Source organism: Schistocerca serialis, chromosome 2, assembly GCF_023864345.2.
Source record: "Schistocerca serialis cubense isolate TAMUIC-IGC-003099 chromosome 2, iqSchSeri2.2, whole genome shotgun sequence".
Classification (NCBI taxonomy): Eukaryota; Metazoa; Arthropoda; class Insecta; order Orthoptera; family Acrididae; genus Schistocerca; species Schistocerca serialis.
This window is the reverse complement of record NC_064639.1, coordinates 224,961,607-224,980,098: the sequence shown is the minus strand read 5'-3', so window position 1 is coordinate 224,980,098 and position 18,492 is coordinate 224,961,607. Positions and strand designations below refer to the sequence as shown.

Here is an 18,492-nt window from a genome sequence, read left to right as displayed (position 1 = left end):
CATTGCACCACAGTCTCATTCAGGACTGTGTATGGTCACCGATTTATAAAGGCATGTTTTTCAGCCTTTGTGCTTGGTATTGAAGTGGTTAAGGCGGTTCCATGTTTTCCTTGGCAGCTGCATACCTATATGCTGTATGATTCTGTCCTTATGAGTCCTCAGGCGCTGTCGACCAGACGGTGTCAAAAAGGTCTCTAGCATTCTTCTGTATGCCAAGAAGCAGACTGGTGGAGAACGCTGAGTTCAAAAACAGGTTTTCTACATTTCAGCCTGCTGTGTGGAAGGTGGGAATTTATTGGGTATGACCCATTATACACTAACAGAAAAAAATCGCAGCAACAAAAAATAATTAACCTAGAGTATCGAAATGTCGGGAGCACATACTTAACTGAGTAACATTGTAAGATCACAGTTTAATGTAAGCGCGATATCAGCCAACGCACATGTGAAATGCTGGTACATTAACAACCGGTATAACCGCCAGAATGTCGAATGCAAAAGTGCAGACGTGCATCCATTTTGTTGTGCAGGTGACGGATGTCAGTTTGTGGGATGAAGTGCCATGCCTGTTACCCTTGGACGGTCAATACAGGGATGGTTAATGCTGTTTGTGAAACACACTGGAGATGTCGCCCAAAAACGTCCCATTGTGTTCGATTGGAGACTAGTCCGGTAATCGAGCAGTTCAAGGCAACATGTCGACATTCTACAACAGTGGTATGTGGGCGAGCGTCATCCTGTTGAAAACATCCCTGAAAAGCTGTTCATGAATGGCAGCACAATAGATGTAATCGTCAAATTGACTTACAGTATTGCAGTCAGGGTGCTCGGGATAAACACGAGAGTGCTCGTGCTATCATACTAAATCATATCCCAGACCACACCTCCAGGTGTAGCTCCAGCTTGTTTAGCACACAAACACAGTGGTTACAGGCCCAGGCCCAGACCAACACGTGGCCGTCACTGGAACCAAGGCAGACTGAGTTTATCAGAAAACACAGCAGACCTACAGCCTGCCCTCCAATGAGTTCTCGCTTGACACCACAGAAGTCGCAAATGGCGGTAGTTTGAGGTCAGTGGAATGCACGCTACTGGGCATCTAGCACGGAGCTGTCCTTGAAGTAACTGATTTGTAACAGTTCGTTGTGTCACTCTGATACCAACTAGCGCCCAGATCTCTGCTGCAGACGCAGTACGATGCACCATAGACATACACCGAACACACCCTCTCTGTAGAGCCACTTGGGCATGTTCAGGCTGGTCTTCTCGCGACCATACATTGACAATCGCAGCCAGCAGCCACGCACAGTAGCTACATTACTGCCAAGTCCTTCTGCAATCCAGCTTTTCTTAGCCCTCTTACACGTCCTCGTTCAAACTCAGTGAGGTGTTGAGAATAGTGTCTTTGCCGCCTTAAAGGCATTCTTGACTAACATAAACTCACCAGTCTCAAAGGTAACTAACGGTCATGACTGCTACAGCGTGTGTTTAAAGCAACCTGACTTACATCCCAATAGTGGTGCTACCAACGCCACTCTTACACGACTGGTGCGAATTTTCAATACACATCATCTTTCCAAAGTAGAAAACAGCCTATCAACTTTCGTTTATGTCACACAACTTCTTTTGGTAGTGCGACTTTTTTCCGTCAGTGTATTTCCATACTCGCTCCACAACATGCTGAAGTCCGAGATTTGGTGGTGCTAAACTACAGTAGATAACACATGCAGTTCCATAATGCGTGTGACGAGCACTCCTGCAGCGCTATGATATGGGAGGCTGACTAAAAGTCTACACAAACTGCGGCTGAACTAAATATTGCGTCCTTCCCTGACAGGGGAAACTACAAAAGAGCAGGAAGATGACAGGTAGTTTTGTAGTAACTGTGAAGGGAGACAAATTGAGCAGCCAACGTTAGTTGTATTCAGTGTGGTGCAGCCAATACACTTCCATAATCAGTCCTGTAACCATGTTCTCCTCCCCCATGAACCATGGACCTTGCCGTTGGTGGGTAGGCTTACATGCCTCAGCGACACAGATAGCCCTACCGTAGGTGCAACCACAATTGAGGGGTATCTGTTGAGAGGCCAGACAAACGTGTGGTTCCTGAAGAGGAGCAGCAGCCTTTTCAGTAGTTGCAGGGGCAACAGTTTGGGTGATTGACTGATCTGGTCTTGCAACATTAACCAAAATAGCCTTCCTGCGCTGGTACTGGGAACAGCTGAAAGCAAGGGGAAATTACAGCCGTAATTTTTCCCGATGGCATGCAGCTTTACTGTGTGGTTAAATGATGATGGCGTCCTCTTGGGTAAAATATTCCGGAGGCAAAATAGTCCCCCGTTCGGATCTCTGGGCAGGGACCACTCAGGAGGACATCGTTTTAGAAAAATGAATTCTGGTCTTGTACGGATCGGATCGTGGAATGTCAGATCCCTTTATTGGGTAGGTAGGTTAGAAAATTTAAAAAGGGAAATGGATAGGTTAAAGTTGGATGTAGTTGGAAGTAATGGAGTTCGGTGGCAGGAGTAACAAGACTTCTGGTCAGGTGAATACAGGGTTATAAATACAAAATCAAATAGGGGTAATACAGGAGTAGGTTTAACAACGAATAAAAAATACTAGGAGCTCGGATAAGCTACTACGAACAGCATAGTGAACGCATTATTGTAGCCAAGATAGACACGAAGCACACACCTACCAACGTAATACAAGTTCATATGCCAACTAGCTCCGCAGATATGAAGAGATTGCAGAAATGTACAGTGTGATTAAAAAAATTAATCAGATAGTTAAGGGAGATGAAAATTTAATACTCATGGGGGACTGGAATTCAACAGCAGGAAAAGGGATAGAAGTAGTAGGTGAGTATGGACTAGGGGTAAGGAATGAAAGAGGAAGCCGTCTGGTAGAATTTTGCGCAGATCATAACTTGGTCATAGCTAGCGCCTGGTTTAAGAATCATGAAAGAAGGTTATATATATATATGTGTGTGTGTGTGTGTGTGTGTGTGTGTGTGTGTGTGGAAGAGGCCTGGAGCCACTGGAAGATTTCAGTTAGATTATATAATGGTAAGACAGAGATTTAAGAACCAGGTTTTAAATTGAAAGAAATTTCAAGGGAAAGATTTGGACTCCGACCAGAATTTATTGGTTGTGAACTGTAGATTAAAACTGAAGAAACTGCAAAAAGGTAGGAATTTAAACAGATGAGACCTGGATAAACTGAAAGAACCAGAGGTTGTAGAGAGTTTCAGAGACAGATTTAGGGAACATCTGACAAATACAGGGGAAAGAAATATAGTAGAAATAACTTTGAGAGATGAAATAGTGGAGGCCGCAGGATCAAGTAGGTAAAATGACGAGGGCTAGTAGAAATCCTTGGGTAACAGAAGAGATATTGAATTCAATAGATGAAAGGACAAAATATAAAAATGCAGTAAATGAAGCAAGCGAAAAGGAATACAAACGTCTTAAAAATGGCTAAGCAAGGATGGCTAGAGGACAAATGTAAGAAGGTAGACGCATATATCACTAGGGATATGATAGATACGGCCTACAGGAAAACTAAAGAGACCTTTGGAGAAAAGAGAAACACCTATATCAATATTAACAGCTCAGATGGAAAACCAGCCCTAAGCAAAGGCGGGAAAGCATTATATAGAGGGTCTATACAAGGGCGACGTACTTGAGGGCAATACTATCGAAATGAAAGAGGACGTATATGAGGATGAGATGGGAGACACGACACTGCGTGAAGAATTGAAAGACTAGGTCAAAAAAAGGCCGCGGGAATAGACAACATTCCATTAGAGGTACTGATATCCTCGGGAGAGCCAGTCATGACAATCCTCTACCATCTGGTGAGCAAGATGTATAAGGCAAAATACCCTCAGACTTCAAGAAGAATGTAATAATTCCAATTCCAAAAACAGCAGGTGTCGATAGGTGTGAAAATTACTGAACTCACAGTTTAAAAAGCCATGGGTGCAAAATACTAACACGAATTCTTTACAGACGAATGGAAAAACTGGTAGAAGCCGAACTCGGGGAAGATCAGTTTGGATTCCGTAGAAATGTTGGAACACGCGAGGCAATACTGATCCTACGATTTTTCTTAGAACATAGATTAAGGAAAGGAAAACCTACGTTTCTAGCATATGTAGACTTGGAGAAAGCTTTTGACAATGTTGACTGGAACACTCTCTTTAAAATTCTGAAGGTGGCAGGGGTGAAATACAGGGAGCGAAAGGCTATTTACAATTTGTACAGAAACCAAATGGCAGTTGTAAGAGTCGAGGGACATGAAAAGGAAGCAGTGGTTGGGAAGGGAGTGAGACAGGGTTGTAGCCTATCCCAGATGTTATTCAATCTGTATATTGAGCAAGCAGGAAAGAAAACAAAAGAAAAATTTGGAGTAGGAATTAAAATCCACGGAGAGGAAATAAAAATTTAGAGGTTCGCCGATTACATTGTAATTCTGTCAGAGACAGCAAAGGACCTGGAAGAGCAGCTGAACGGAATGGACAGTGTCTTGAAAGGAGGGTATAAGATGTACATCAACATAAGCCAAACGAGGATAATGGAATGTAGTGTAATTAAATCAGGTGATACTAAGGGAATTTGATTAGGAAATGAGACAGTTAAAGTAGTAGATGAGTTCTGCTACTTGGGGAGCAACATATCTGATGATTGTCGAAGCAGTGAGGATATAAAATGTAAACTAGCAATAGCAAGAAAAGAATTTCTGAAGAAGAGAATTTTGTTAACATCGACTATAGATTTAAATGTCAGGAGGTCGTTTCTGAAAGTATTTGTATGGAGTGTAGCCACGTATGGAACTGAAACTTGAACGATAAATAGTTTGAACAAGAATAGAATAGACGTTTTCGAAATGTTGTGCTACAAAAGAATGCAGAAGATTAGATGGGTAAATCACATAACTAATGACGAAGTATTGAATAGAATTGGGGAGAAGAGGAAATTGTGGCACAACCTGACTAAAAGAAGGGACCAGTTGGCAGAGCACGTTTTGAGGCATCAAGGGATCACCAATTAAGTATTGGAAGGTTTGTGGATGGTACAAATAGCAGAGGTAGACCAAGAGATGAGTACATTAAGCAGAATCACTAGGATGTAGGTTGCAGTAGTTGCTCAGAGATGAAGAAGCTTGCACAGGATGTAGTAGCAGGGATAGCCGCATCAAACTAGTCTCTGGACTGAAGACCACAACAACAACAACCATGTTTTGTAATTTATCGATAGCATCAGGTCATGAAGTGTCTGTAGGTTATATGTAGCGCAACGTGTAAATGAAACATACAATCATTCGGAAACCAGTACTATGTGCAGTCATTGCCTACAGAAGAACCTACTGACGCATCAAAATAATAAAGAAATGAAAATCAGTGATGATGCTAGGTATTAATAGGTGAAACATATTTGGTTCAAAACAAAATAAACATTCACTTGACGATATTGTTCTTATCTGCAAGGTAAATATAAAATAAAAATCAGTTGCAAGATGCTAGGTTTCGTCATTATTTTCTGCGAAATAAACAACCAGTCTGAAAAAGACTTTTATACACAAATGTTAAACTCAAAATGGTTTCCAATAATTATAATTATGATAATGATTATGTAAAGATAACAGAGTTACCTGAATGTTTAACAGTACTTAATTGAAAGAGCAGTTATCAAAGCAAGTATGATTTCAAAAATGGTTCAAATGTCTCTGAGCACTATGGGACTTAACGTCTAAGGTCATCAGTCCCCTAGAACTTAGGACTAATTAAACCTAACTAACCTAAGGACATCACACACATTCATGCCCGAGGCAGGATTCGAACCTGCAACCGTAGCGGTAGCGGCGTTCCAGAATGTAGCGCCTACAACCGCTCGGCCACGCCAGCCGGCAAGTAGATAATTTCAATACTATTGTATTAGTTTCTGTTCAAGATACATGTGTCAACATTTATCTGGCGGTGGCTTGCAAACAAAGTTTTCAGCGTAGCACTGAAGTACAGAAAATTAAACAATACAGTAATTACGTATAAAATAATTCGTCTACCTTATGAAACTCTGCACCGAAGTCTCATTTAGCTGCACCTCAGCCGAATACCCGACAACGCCCTGCATGATGTTCATCGACTTTATTGGTGGTTCTTCGTATATCTTCACAAAATCATAGTCACCTCTTATGGGTCTGTAAGCTACTGACAAGTCAATCTCGGTATAGTTCTCGTGAGATATCTGAAACGCGAATGCAACAGACTCAGTCATTCCACCTAAATGATATTCAGATGTATCGTTATGATATTGATCTGCAAGAATAAAAAACGTCGGTGTCTTAAAAAAATTATTTCTTCTCCCAATAATATGATCTGGACAAGCATCTCTTCTGGCATTTGGTGTAATTGATTCCAAGATACAATGAATAATTTTGGTGGACTAACATCTCTCCTGACTGGGGTCTACTTGTTACGTAAGTACACAAAACAGTTATATGATCAGCGTTTTGACAGACCACATGGAATCAAAGATATCTTCATAGTTACCACTCTGTATAATTTCTGTGGAGTTTTATTTCATGTCACAATGATTTTAGGCAATAGCTCCAACATTTCACAAGTACATACTTGTATATAAGTTGATATTTGATAGTACTGTATTATATTTGTGTTGTTGAACTAAAAGAAGCATAAACTTGATCAGTCACACAAAGAAAACCTGGGAGATAACATCCTGAATTCCCGATAAAAAATTCAGTAATCGACAAAGGTGTATTCATACTACATTATCATTAAATTCTTTACCAATCTATAATGTTTGGGCGATTCTAGTTTCGTGTATGCACAGTCCATTCGAATGGAGTGTGGATATCGGTAAAGTCTTCCTGCAAATAATTAGTAACTTCTAGTGTTTCAGTATCACTCAATCTCAATAAAAATTAATTATGTAATTCCGTTTTTCCCACCGACAATCAAGAAGGCCCCATGTGTACGATGCAGGCCGGCCGGTGTGGCCGAGCGGTTCTAGGCACTTCAGTCTGGAACCGTGCGACCGCTGCGGTCGCAGGTTCGAAACCTGCCTCGGGCATTGGTGTGTGTGATGTCCTTAGGTTAGTTAGGTTTAAGCAGTTCTAAGTGCTGGGGAACTGATGACCTCAGAAGTTAAGTCCCATAGTGGTCAGAGCCATTTGAGCCATTTGTACGATGCAACTGTTGACAATTTTTTAGGAAAAGTATAGCAAAACGTAATGTAAAGGTTAAGTACGCTTACAGGTAACATTCCTATCTGATATCCTTTTCATTATTATTTATTCTTTCATACTGAGTGTTACTGGTTGTCCCTGACATGCCTGCCACTCCATGTACGAATAATAAACAGCTGCTGAAAGAATATGAAAAAGAGTATTCCTGACTGCCGACAATGGACCATACAGAAGCAGTGTTAGAGCTGCCAAGTCTCTAGGAATTGCTTGAAACTGCGAACTCGATTACGCCTAACGAGTAGATTAATATCTGAATAGAGTGTACAAAACGCAGAAGTGCATCTGCATCGGAAACATGCTGGTGATATAGAAATTCAGTGTAAAAATGTTAATGTTACCCTGTGGCACACAATCTGTTGTTCTTTCTGTGAATCGTGGGATAATGGAGGGATGGAGTAAATAAAATTACGTTTGCTAGCCGAAATAAGACTGCTCTTATTGTTGATTCCTAAGGCATCGACTGCACAACTACCAGCGCAGCACCGCGAAATGGCAATAAAGGGCGCTGACCGCAGGCCGTTGTAAAGAACGGGTAGCGCGATACCACCAGCAAGAGACTTCAGCGCCCCCTATAAAAGCTGATTTAATCAGCCGCCCACCGCTGATCAGCCCCAAGTTCGATCGCAGACTTCGAGAGCATCAGTACTGAGTAACAGGAAGACGTTACTGAGCCGGTGCCCTGAGAGCAGTAATAGGGAGTAAAGTACTTCTCTTTAGGAGGCACCGAGGGAAGATACGTTTCTTTTCTTTTTAGAAATAATGTGATCAACTAATCTCGAAGTGTTGTCTACAGATGATTTTGGATCCTGCCGTCGGCCATCGCTACTTCTCTCCTTCCGTGTTAGTGTCCTTGCTGACTCCCACAGTAGCTAACACACACCTGGATATGAGGATTCCAGAACCAACTCTGCCTTCGCTCCAGCTGCTCCGTCACAGTGCGTCCTAATATTTCTCTCTATTCCTTCAGAGGCGCGTTGTTACTGTGTTTTTTTCTTTTGCCATGCTTCTACTTACAGTTTGTTGCGGCACTCCTCTCGTTAAAACGGCCTCTGACCCGCCTCCTACATCACTTGTGCCTACACCTTGTAATGTCTCTTGCAGCGGTCTCTCCGCGATATTTTCAGAAATTTTATAAATTACATAACTCAGTACATATTTCTAAATATCTCTTCTTATCTTACCGATTATCAATGCAAAGTAGTTTCAAGCCCTATTATTCCTTGAAGCGTCCATTTACTCCATGGAATAGCTTCTCTGCTACCTATGTTTTCGCTTATGAAAAGAAGGAAAGAGATCTTGCCGATTAGCCGTGAAAGAACGAAGATGTATATGTATGTATTGTTGAGCTAGTCGCCATCTTGATGAGCTTCTGTATGAGAAGGAATTTAATACATGAGCTAAACTAAATTAAGTGTGTTCGCGTATTATTTAACTGATTATTATTGACAGTGTATGCTTACTACGCTGTGTTGCACGGGATCAGTGGGGAACATCTGATTTACACTGGACGAACCTGCCGTATTGTATGCTCAAGATATCCAGTTTATTACTTCCAATAAATTGGCTAACACGGTCTTACCAGCAGATCTCCGGTCTTCCCCATGTGATCACCGAAAGTTAATAATTATTACAAATGTTTTCAGGAGATCGACTGACAATTTTCGTCGCACCGAGATTTCGAAATTGCTTCACTGCCTTATGGAATTTAAGTTAAGCTCAATTTAATCAGGATAGAACAGTATTGAACTGTGTGCATGTGATAAGCCTGCTTTGTGAATGAAAATTCCCTTTATATACGCATGTTTTTTACTATCCTGATCAGTGAAGCTAAATCAGGCCGGTGTAAGAGAGGTTTTAAATTTTAGATCCCACAAAAAATATTAAATTTGGCTTCACTGTGACAGGACACATTTTTGGGCATTACTTAAACAATGCGTGAATTTTATGTTGCATGTGCACGAGAGAAAAGAAGACGAGGCCTTTTCCAGAAGTCACAATTTCGCCACAACCTACGAGAACGTCGTTCAGGCCAGACAATATACAATTAAATTTTTGTAGATAGAAATTTAGAATAGCTATTTAAATATCTATCGTTGGACTTTGAATATTTTTTGAATCAGATTGATTGAGTGACTGTTGGGTTGAATTTTAGATAGGAAGTGTTTATTATAAGTGAATATTATGCAAAGTTTAGGTCAGTGACATTATTAACTCGGATGCGAGTGACTTTATATATTTATTGTTCTGTGTATTAATGGTTCTTACTAGGGCGGCTTATAAAATGGCAATGCAACAGGAGAGCGAATCACAACAGCCCTCAGCTGTTTCTGAGGTTAGTGAAACATTAGACGCTATCTTAACTGAAGCAGTGCCTAGCGGCAGCATTAATCAGGCCCCACAACAAAGCTTAAGTGTTTCGATGCCATCTGAGCAGGACGAAATAAACCCATTGACTGTAATCATGCAGCAGTTAACACTGTTAGCCAAAAATGTAACAGATTTAACGAATGCGCAAATAGAGACTAAAAGGGAATTAACTAAAGTGCAAATAGAGACTAAAAGGGAAATGAATGAACAATTAGCAGCCAATCAAGTGAAAGTCCAGGAGCAATTACTAGCTAATCAAACAAAGTTGAATGAGCAATTAGAAGCTAATCAAGCGGAATTAAATAATAAATTAGTAGAGAGTTTTCAGAAACTTGATGATAAATTAAATAAAACTGCGGAAGAATTGAAAATTGAGAATGAAAAGACAGAATTAAAATTAGCTGCTCAAATGAGCAAGTCACTCAACAGTGTAATGAAAATGCGAAGAAGTTACGCCTAGAGCTAACCGAGTATGTTGCTACTGAGCTTGATACTATTAAAGAGCAGGTCGAGTCAATCCCACAGATAGTTCAAGCACTAGAACAGATGCAATGTTCTATGGCGGTAATTCCGGTATTAGTTGAAGTTCAAGATGAATTAAAGCAACAAGTAAATGAGATGTCAGCAGATATGCAGGATTTGAGACAATCACAAGACAAGATTCCGAAGGACATCCAAAATTTGGATAAATCCATAAATAACATAAAGGAGAGATAAGACGAGGTTGATCATAAGGTAAACATTCTCGCGGGAAAATTCTCGCAGTTAAGTTTGGAAACGCAAAGCATTTCTTCAGACACTATTCAACTAACTGTTTGAGCAGCTGTACGGTGTGTGACCGAGAGTTCCGAAGAAAATTATTGAAGATAATTATTGTAATAGAGGGTTTCGAGATTCGAGAACCGAAGAAAGTTAATTTAATAAAGGGTTTCAAGAAGCCAGAGACTGTTTAACTTCATCTCGGGAAGATTTGCGTTCCACGCAATTACTAAAGGGTTTCGAGAAGCCAGAGAACAGAGTTCCGAAGAAAATTAATGTAATAGAGGGTTTCGAGATTCGAGAACCGAAGAAAGTTAAGTTAATAAAGGGTTTCGACAAGCCAGAGAATCTTTAACTTTATCTCGAGAATATTTGCGTTCCACACAATTACTAAAGGGTTTCGAGAAGCCAGAGAATATTTAAGTTTATCTCGAGAAGGAAATGAACCCATAACAAGATCTATCGATGAAGCTACATTATTTAACCGATCAAATACAGAAAGGGACATTAATGCACACGTTCGTTTTTGCAATCAACATCAATTACAACACTATGTGGGTAGTCATAATGACTGTAATTCTAAAAGCAATACTGAGGAGAAAATGCTGAAACAACGTCAATTTCAGATCTACAACCCAGACAAGAAAAATGTTCATCCCGTAGTGTTTATAAGAAGTTTTAGGCGAGTATTGCCAAAAAATTGGAGTGAGTGGCAAAAGGTTAGTATCGTGACCGGTTATATTCAGGAGTCAGGAGCTATATGGGCATCTGATATGATATCAACTTGGGTCACATATGAAGATTTTGAACGAGCATTTTTATCCAAATACTGGTCCGAGGAGTACAAGAACGTTTAAGGCAGGTGGTTTTATACCCGGAACCTTTTTCCTTTTCACGTGTGTCTTTAAAGAAATACTTTGAGAAATATATAAACAAACCGTGGTATTGGGACAAGCCTATGCCTCTACAAGATGTGATTGGCATATTAAAATTTCGACTTCCGGCCAGCATCAGAAATAGAATGTTGTTTATTAATGAGCATGACCTTGACTCTTTCATGACTGCGCTTGACTCTATAGATATGATCGAGGAAGATGAACATCGGCCAAGACAACCGGTTATGCAGAGGAGAGCGATTGAGGCGCCAAACGCAAACCGGAACGGAAACGAATTCAATAATTATTATAGTAGGAATAGTCAGAGATTCAACGGAAACAACTGCAACGGAAATGGAAATTTCAATAACAGTGCTGCGAGGGGCAGGTTCAGAGACAATCGAACAGGCCGCAGATACAATCCAATGAATGGAAATGCAAGAGATTATCAGAACCAGCAGCTTTCAAACAATAATAATGCGTACAGAAATTCTGACCCTCGATTTGAAGCATATAACACAACCAGTCATCAACAACAACCAATCATAACAGAAGTAGTATATGATTCAAGACGAAATAATAATCGACATTTAAACTGAAGAGGGCCGCTTTATGTTCCGTAAAGGGGCAAACCTGTTTTAAACGAAATTAATTCCGCAGCAATGTTGCTATATAATGAAGGCGAATTAATGAGAGATGAATTGACGAGAGACTTAGAGGCGTGTGTAGTCGAAGATAAAACGGTTCCTGTGTCTGAGATCATCACAGAAGTGGGAGGAATTTTAACCAATGTTCTATTGGACACAGCTTCATCTACAGACGTAGTACCCGGAACTTTGTTTTGCAGAATTAGTAAAATTAAGAAAATCCCTGTCCTACCAGTACAAAATTGACGAGTTATAGGTGCAGTGGGAGCAAAATCCCGGAACGTCAAAATACAAACGCTTACAGAGATAAATTTGGGAAATGTAGCTAAACAACGCACATTCCTTGTAGTGGAAACGTTGTTAGTAGATTGTACTCTTGGTATTGGAACTTTGCAAGCCTGCAATTGCAAGTTGGACTTGGTAGAAGGAAAAGTGCATTTTAAAATCTAAGGTCAATTTGTTACACTGATCTTACTGAGAAAGGAGGCAGTGTATGAGCGATATTTCCGTGGTGCTGCTGTGCAGTCGATTTGTGGTGAAAATAATAATATATACCGACTACCGATCAAGTCAGTTCATGTAGAGGGTTTCAGACAAACAGTCGAACAGAAGATTGCTGAGTCAGATTGCCTAACGGATAGTCAGAGGGAACAATTATTCAATATATTAACAGAATATGAGTCAGTTTTCGATGAAAAGCCCGGAATTATTAGAGGATATGTTTGTACATTACAGATTAAGCCCTATCAGACATTTTGCCACACACACTATCCCATTCCCTGGCGATTAAAACAACCAGTTCAGGAAGGGATACAAAAAATGCTAAACTGGAATCTTATTGAACCGTCGAACAGCTCATATTATTCTCCGTTGCTTGTTGTACCAAAGCCAGTAGGAAAAGTTCGATTGGTATTAGATGCAAGGAAAATTAACAAAATTACAGTACCTGTGCACACACATCCGGAGAACATCGATGAGTTAATACAGAAATTTCAAGATGTATCCTATTTAACCAGTATTGATTTGAGAAGCTCGTTCTGGCAAGTCCAGTCAGACAAGGACTCAAGAAAATATATTGCTTTTATATATGGAGGGAGAAGCTATCAGTTCAGGGTCGTTCCGTTTGGTCTCAATATCAGCTCTCGAGTTTTTATTTCTGCATTGGACTATGCCCTTGGACCAGAACTACGTAGTCGAATAAGAATTTTTGTGGACGATTTATTAATTGCCTCTAAAACTTGGGAGGAACATGTACAACTTATTATGAGGATTTTTGCTGTGTTCAAACAAACTTGTATAACCGCAAATCTAAAAAAATCCCAATTTTCTCTACAGAGAATTAAATTCTTAGGACATATGTTTAATGCAAAAGGCATTCTTCCAACATAAGCGAAGATTAGAGCGATAAAAAATTTTACAACTCCAAGAAACAGAAGACAACTGAAAGGCTTTATAGGCTTGGCTTCATTTTTCCGTCGATTTATTAAAACTCAAGCAATGAACTCTGAAGCACTAAACCGGCTCCTGAGGAAAGATGTACCATGGAAATGGTCTAATGCCCGTGAAAAGGCTTTTTGTGAAATTAAGGATCAACTGATAAATGCTCCGTTATTATACCACCCTGATATGAATGTCGGATTCTGTTTAGCCACTGATTCATCAGATATGGGATTAGGATCTTGTTTATTTCAAATGAGGTATATCGATGGTGTAAAAACCTTTTATCCATTTGCATTTGCTAGCAGAGTTTTATCCACCTGTGAAAGAGCATATACCACTACGGAATTGGAAGCTTTAGCAGTTATTTGGTCTTTGAAAAGGTTTAATTATTATGTATATGGCTCAAGGATAACCGTTTATTGTGACCACCAATCACTAGCCTTTTTACAAACTTGTAAGTTTCTGCATCCTCGCTTGTCAACGTGGATGCTGGCGCTGCAAGAATATCAGTTTCAAATTATTCATGTAGCCGGAAAAGGAAATATTATAGCTGACGCGTTGTTTAAGATCTCCAGAAGGAATAACACCTGAAATGGATGTAAATAATAAGGCAGAATTTCCAGTGCTTCTTCTTCAAGAAAATAATTACAAGTTATATTACATTCATTTATGTAAGACAATGGCTCACCGCATCTCGTGGTCGTGCGGTAGCGTTCTCGCTTCCCACGCCCGGGTTCCCGGGTTCGATTCCCGGCGGGGTCAGGGATTTTCTCTGCCTCGTGATGGCTGGGTGTTGTGTGCTGTCCTTAGGTTAGTTAGGTTTAAGTAGTTCTAAGTTCTAGGGGACTGATGACCATAGATGTTAAGTCCCATAGTGCTCAGAGCCATTTGAACCATTTTGAACAATGGCTCAGCTTCAGAAGAAGGATTGGCGATGGAATGCTATAATACGACAATTCAATCAACAAAATCCTACGGTCAATTTGGAATACTACCGGCTTGTGAATAATATTTTATTTTTTAAATCTGGGAAGACTGAGAATCCAAAGTGGTGTGTCTGCATACCCGAAGAATATGAAGAACGATTAATTTGGTTTACACATTTGACCTGGGGTCATGTTGGTGTTGTAAAGTGTGCTAATAAGATCAGATATTATAGTTACTTCCCAAATATAAGGCGAAAAGTGCACAAAGTCATACAGAAATGTGTTGTCTGTGAAAAGGCTAAACCGGACAACAAGGGAAATAAAATTGCGCTTCGCTCAAAAATACCTGAAGCACCAAGATCACTTGTATCATGTGATATTTGTGGACCACTTCCTAGAGCCAGAGGTGGTGTTAAGTACATTATTGGATTCTGTGATGTGTTTACAAAATATGTTAAACTATATCCTATAAAATCAGCAACTGCAAGAGCTGCCGCAGTAAAGTTTGTAAATGAATACATTCCACATGCAGGGATTCCAAAATCTATAATCTCTGACAATCCGAAGATACACTCCTGGAAATTGAAATAAGAACACCGTGAATTCATTGTCCCAGGAAGGGGAAACTTTATTGACACATTCCTGGGGTCAGATACATCACATGATCACACTGACAGAACCACAGGCACATAGACACAGGCAACAGAGCATGCACAATGTCGGCACTAGTACAGTGTATATCCACCTTTCGCAGCAATGCAGGCTGCTATTCTCCCATGGAGACGATCGTAGAGATGCTGGATGTAGTCCTGTGGAACGGCTTGCCATGCCATTTCCACCTGGCGCCTCAGTTGGACCAGCGTTCGTGCTGGACGTGCAGACCGCGTGAGACGACGCTTCATCCAGTCCCAAACATGCTCAATGGGGGACAGATCCGGAGATCTTGCTGGCCAGGGTAGTTGACGTACACCTTCTAGAGCACGTTGGGTGGCACGGGATACATGCGGACGTGCATTGTCCTGTTGGAACAGCAAGTTCCCTTGCCGGTCTAGGAATGGTAGAACGATGGGTTCGATGACGGTTTGGATGTACCGTGCACTATTCAGTGCCCCTCGACGATCACCAGTGGTGTACGGCCAGTGTAGGAGATCGCTCCCCGCACCATGATGCCGGGTGTTGGCCCTGTGTGCCTCGGTCGTATGCAGTCCTGATTGTGGCGCTCACCTGCACGGCGCCAAACACGCATACGACCATCATTGGCACCAAGGCAGAAGCGACTCTCATCGCTGAAGACGACACGTCTCCATTCGTCCCTCCATTCACGCCTGTCGCGACACCACTGGAGGCGGGCTGCACGATGTTGGGGCGTGAGCGGAAGACGGCCTAACGGTGTGCGGGACCGTAGCCCAGCTTCATGGAGACGGTTGCGAATGGTCCTCGCCGATACCCCAGGAGCAACAGTGTCCCTAATTTGCTGGGAAGTGGCGGTGCGGTCCCCTACGGCACTGCGTAGTATCCTACAGTCTTGGCGTGCATCCGTGCGTCGCTGCGGTCCGGTCCCAGGTCGACGGGCACGTGCACCTTCCGCCGACCACTGGCGACAACATCGATGTACTGTGGAGACCTCACGCCCCACGTGTTGAGCAATTCGGCGGTACGTCCACCCGGCCTCCCGCATGCCCACTATACGCCCTCGCTCAAAGTCCGTCAACTGCACATACGGTTCACGTCCACGCTGTCGCGGCATGCTACCAGTGTTAAAGACTGCGATGGAGCTCCGTATGCCACGGCAAACTGGCTGACACTGACGGCGGCGGTGCACAAATGCTGCGCAGCTAGCGCCATTCGACTGCCAACACCGCGGTTCCTGGTGTGTCCGCTGTGCCGTGCGTGTTATCATTGCTTGTACAGCCCTCTCGCAGTGTCCGGAGCAAGTATGGTGGGTCTGACACACCGGTGTCAATGTGTTCTTTTTTCCATTTCCAGGAGTGTATTTACTGGATATTTATGGAGAAAATTAGTATCACAACTAGGAATAAAACAGATATTTACATCTTGCTACCATCCACAAGGGAATTTATTTGAACGGTTTTTCCGAGAACTAACTGTCATGATGAGAATGTACTGTCATAATAAACTAACTACCTGTATAAACTATTTGACCGAGTTTGAGGAGATTTATTATAATTTACCATTTAGTTCTACAAACTTTACCCCGAATGAACTGATGTTCAGAGGTAACGAAAAAACTTTTGGGTAGATAACTTGCCTAAACTCGACGACACCAAAATGTCATGGGAAGAAAAAATTCCTAATGCTCTTATTAATATTACGGAGAAAGCAAGACAGCGAAAGGAAATCCATTATAGAAACATCAAACGGATTCGGACTTTCAATATCGGACAGAAAATTCTTTTAAGAAGACACATCAAGTCATCAGGGTTGAAGAAGACCATCAGAAAATGGAATCTGGTTTATTCAGGTCCATAGATAATAGTTGATATACCGAATCCTGGTGCGCATTTATTAGCATATCCGGATTCTGGAAAAATAATAGGATTAATTCCCCATGTAGACCTAAAGAGGTACTTTTAAGGCAAGTGTGTCAAATAAAATGAAAAGTCTGTATGAAGTATTTGGGTGTTGAAAAAAAAATGAAGTGCGAAGGACAGTATGCCTCAGCTACTGTGATAGATTAAATGACAGCATGCCAAGCATCTGTGATAGTTAAATGAACAGTAAGCGATTGCTTCTGTGATAGTATAGGAATATTTAGAAAAGTAAGTGAAACTGTAGCTATTGCTGCTGTGAAGACTTACGGATTATCTGTCTACGCGATGATCGCCAAAGAAATTTGTGCGTGTGAAATAATATACATTCGGGGAGTGTTAATCTCCAGTGATAATAAGTTTACTGAAACTATGTGATCGAATACGGCGCTTGCGTGTGAAGTTAGTGTTTGTAAACTGACAGTTCACAGGAGAACAAGTGAACCGCTTTAGGAAATTAGAATCGATTGCAACTGTCCACAGACATAAAGACTCGCTGGTTCTTTTTGTGTGTTTATAAAATTAGAGTTAATAAGAAAGTTCTCCATTGAATTTATAATAATGTGTCATTTTCCAGTTGGATTTGTTTATTGTTATATTGAATTCATATATGTTCATGAGGAAATGCGGCAATCGGAGTATAAAAGAGAAAAATTTGATCGACAATCACTACTAACAAAGATTTATTTCAGCTGGAGAGGTCATGCAGCAACACTTAATTAAACGTTCTCTTTCAGCAAAATTTCATTGTAATCATGTATGAATAAGATTTTTTTTTCTTAAACTGTCTCAAATAATAAAGTTTTTACTATTCTGACATGCTATCCACATTCGTACTTGAAACCAAATTAGGAAAGATTCAGATCTACTTCCACCTGGAAAAGCCAACGAAACACAAAAAAAAGAAAAAAAATTATTAAAACCAGGATCAGAACCTTTCGGCTTACTCAAGAAGATGGATGAAATCATCCGTGTTTTCAAAAATTGTTTTCCGATCTGGAGTTGTGATATTGTGCAACTACAGTATCGATTAAGACACCTAGCTGTGGAAAGTATAAGATGAATGGATTTTCCCATTCCTCAGATGGAAGATTGAATGGATCAGGTCCATATTTGAGTTCAAAATGAATCTGGAGAAATTCGACTAACCCTTCTCTACCAGGAATCTTTAATAGTTGACCATTCCTTATACAAATTTCGATTGTTTCATGCCACAATCCTGAGTACCTGTTCCTGAGGTTCCTTCTGGTCTCTCAAATCCGTTACGTCTCCTGTCCGGTACGCCAATGCGACGCCTGTCCTCCGTGCCGTGTCCCATGTTCCTGTTCTATCAGTTTCACTGCAGTTCAGCAAGACATCGATGAAGAAAATTTTTCAGTAGATTGTAAAAATTTGCGTGTGTAAAGATTTTGTTTGGCTATGAGGCAGATTTTATCTTTCCTATGAATTCTAGAATATCTCTCAAATTTCTAAATTATTCTGTCTTTCCTATCATCTGTGATACCTAGTTGGGGTCTACGCCTCCAGGTTTTCCGGGGTTTCCCTGTGAAGGCCAGTTCCTGAACAGGTAGACCTTTTTAACAACTATATAAGTCCATCTTCACTGGTTGTGTACGTGGGATGCGGGTATGCCCCAGTACACGTGAAAGTAACAACTAGG

At 41.0% G+C, this 18,492-nt stretch overlaps 1 protein-coding gene across 1 annotated transcript in view; it reads right to left on the bottom strand.

Annotated features, from left to right (window-relative positions):
* Positions 1 to 18,492, bottom strand: part of LOC126455854 (putative UDP-glucuronosyltransferase ugt-47) — a 101,436-nt gene that overhangs the window by 45,537 nt on the left and 37,407 nt on the right. The window contains exon 2 of the mRNA XM_050091616.1: positions 6,067 to 6,248. Coding sequence (XP_049947573.1) covers positions 6,067 to 6,248 — 182 coding nt within the window. The remainder of the gene's footprint in view (positions 1 to 6,066; positions 6,249 to 18,492) is intronic.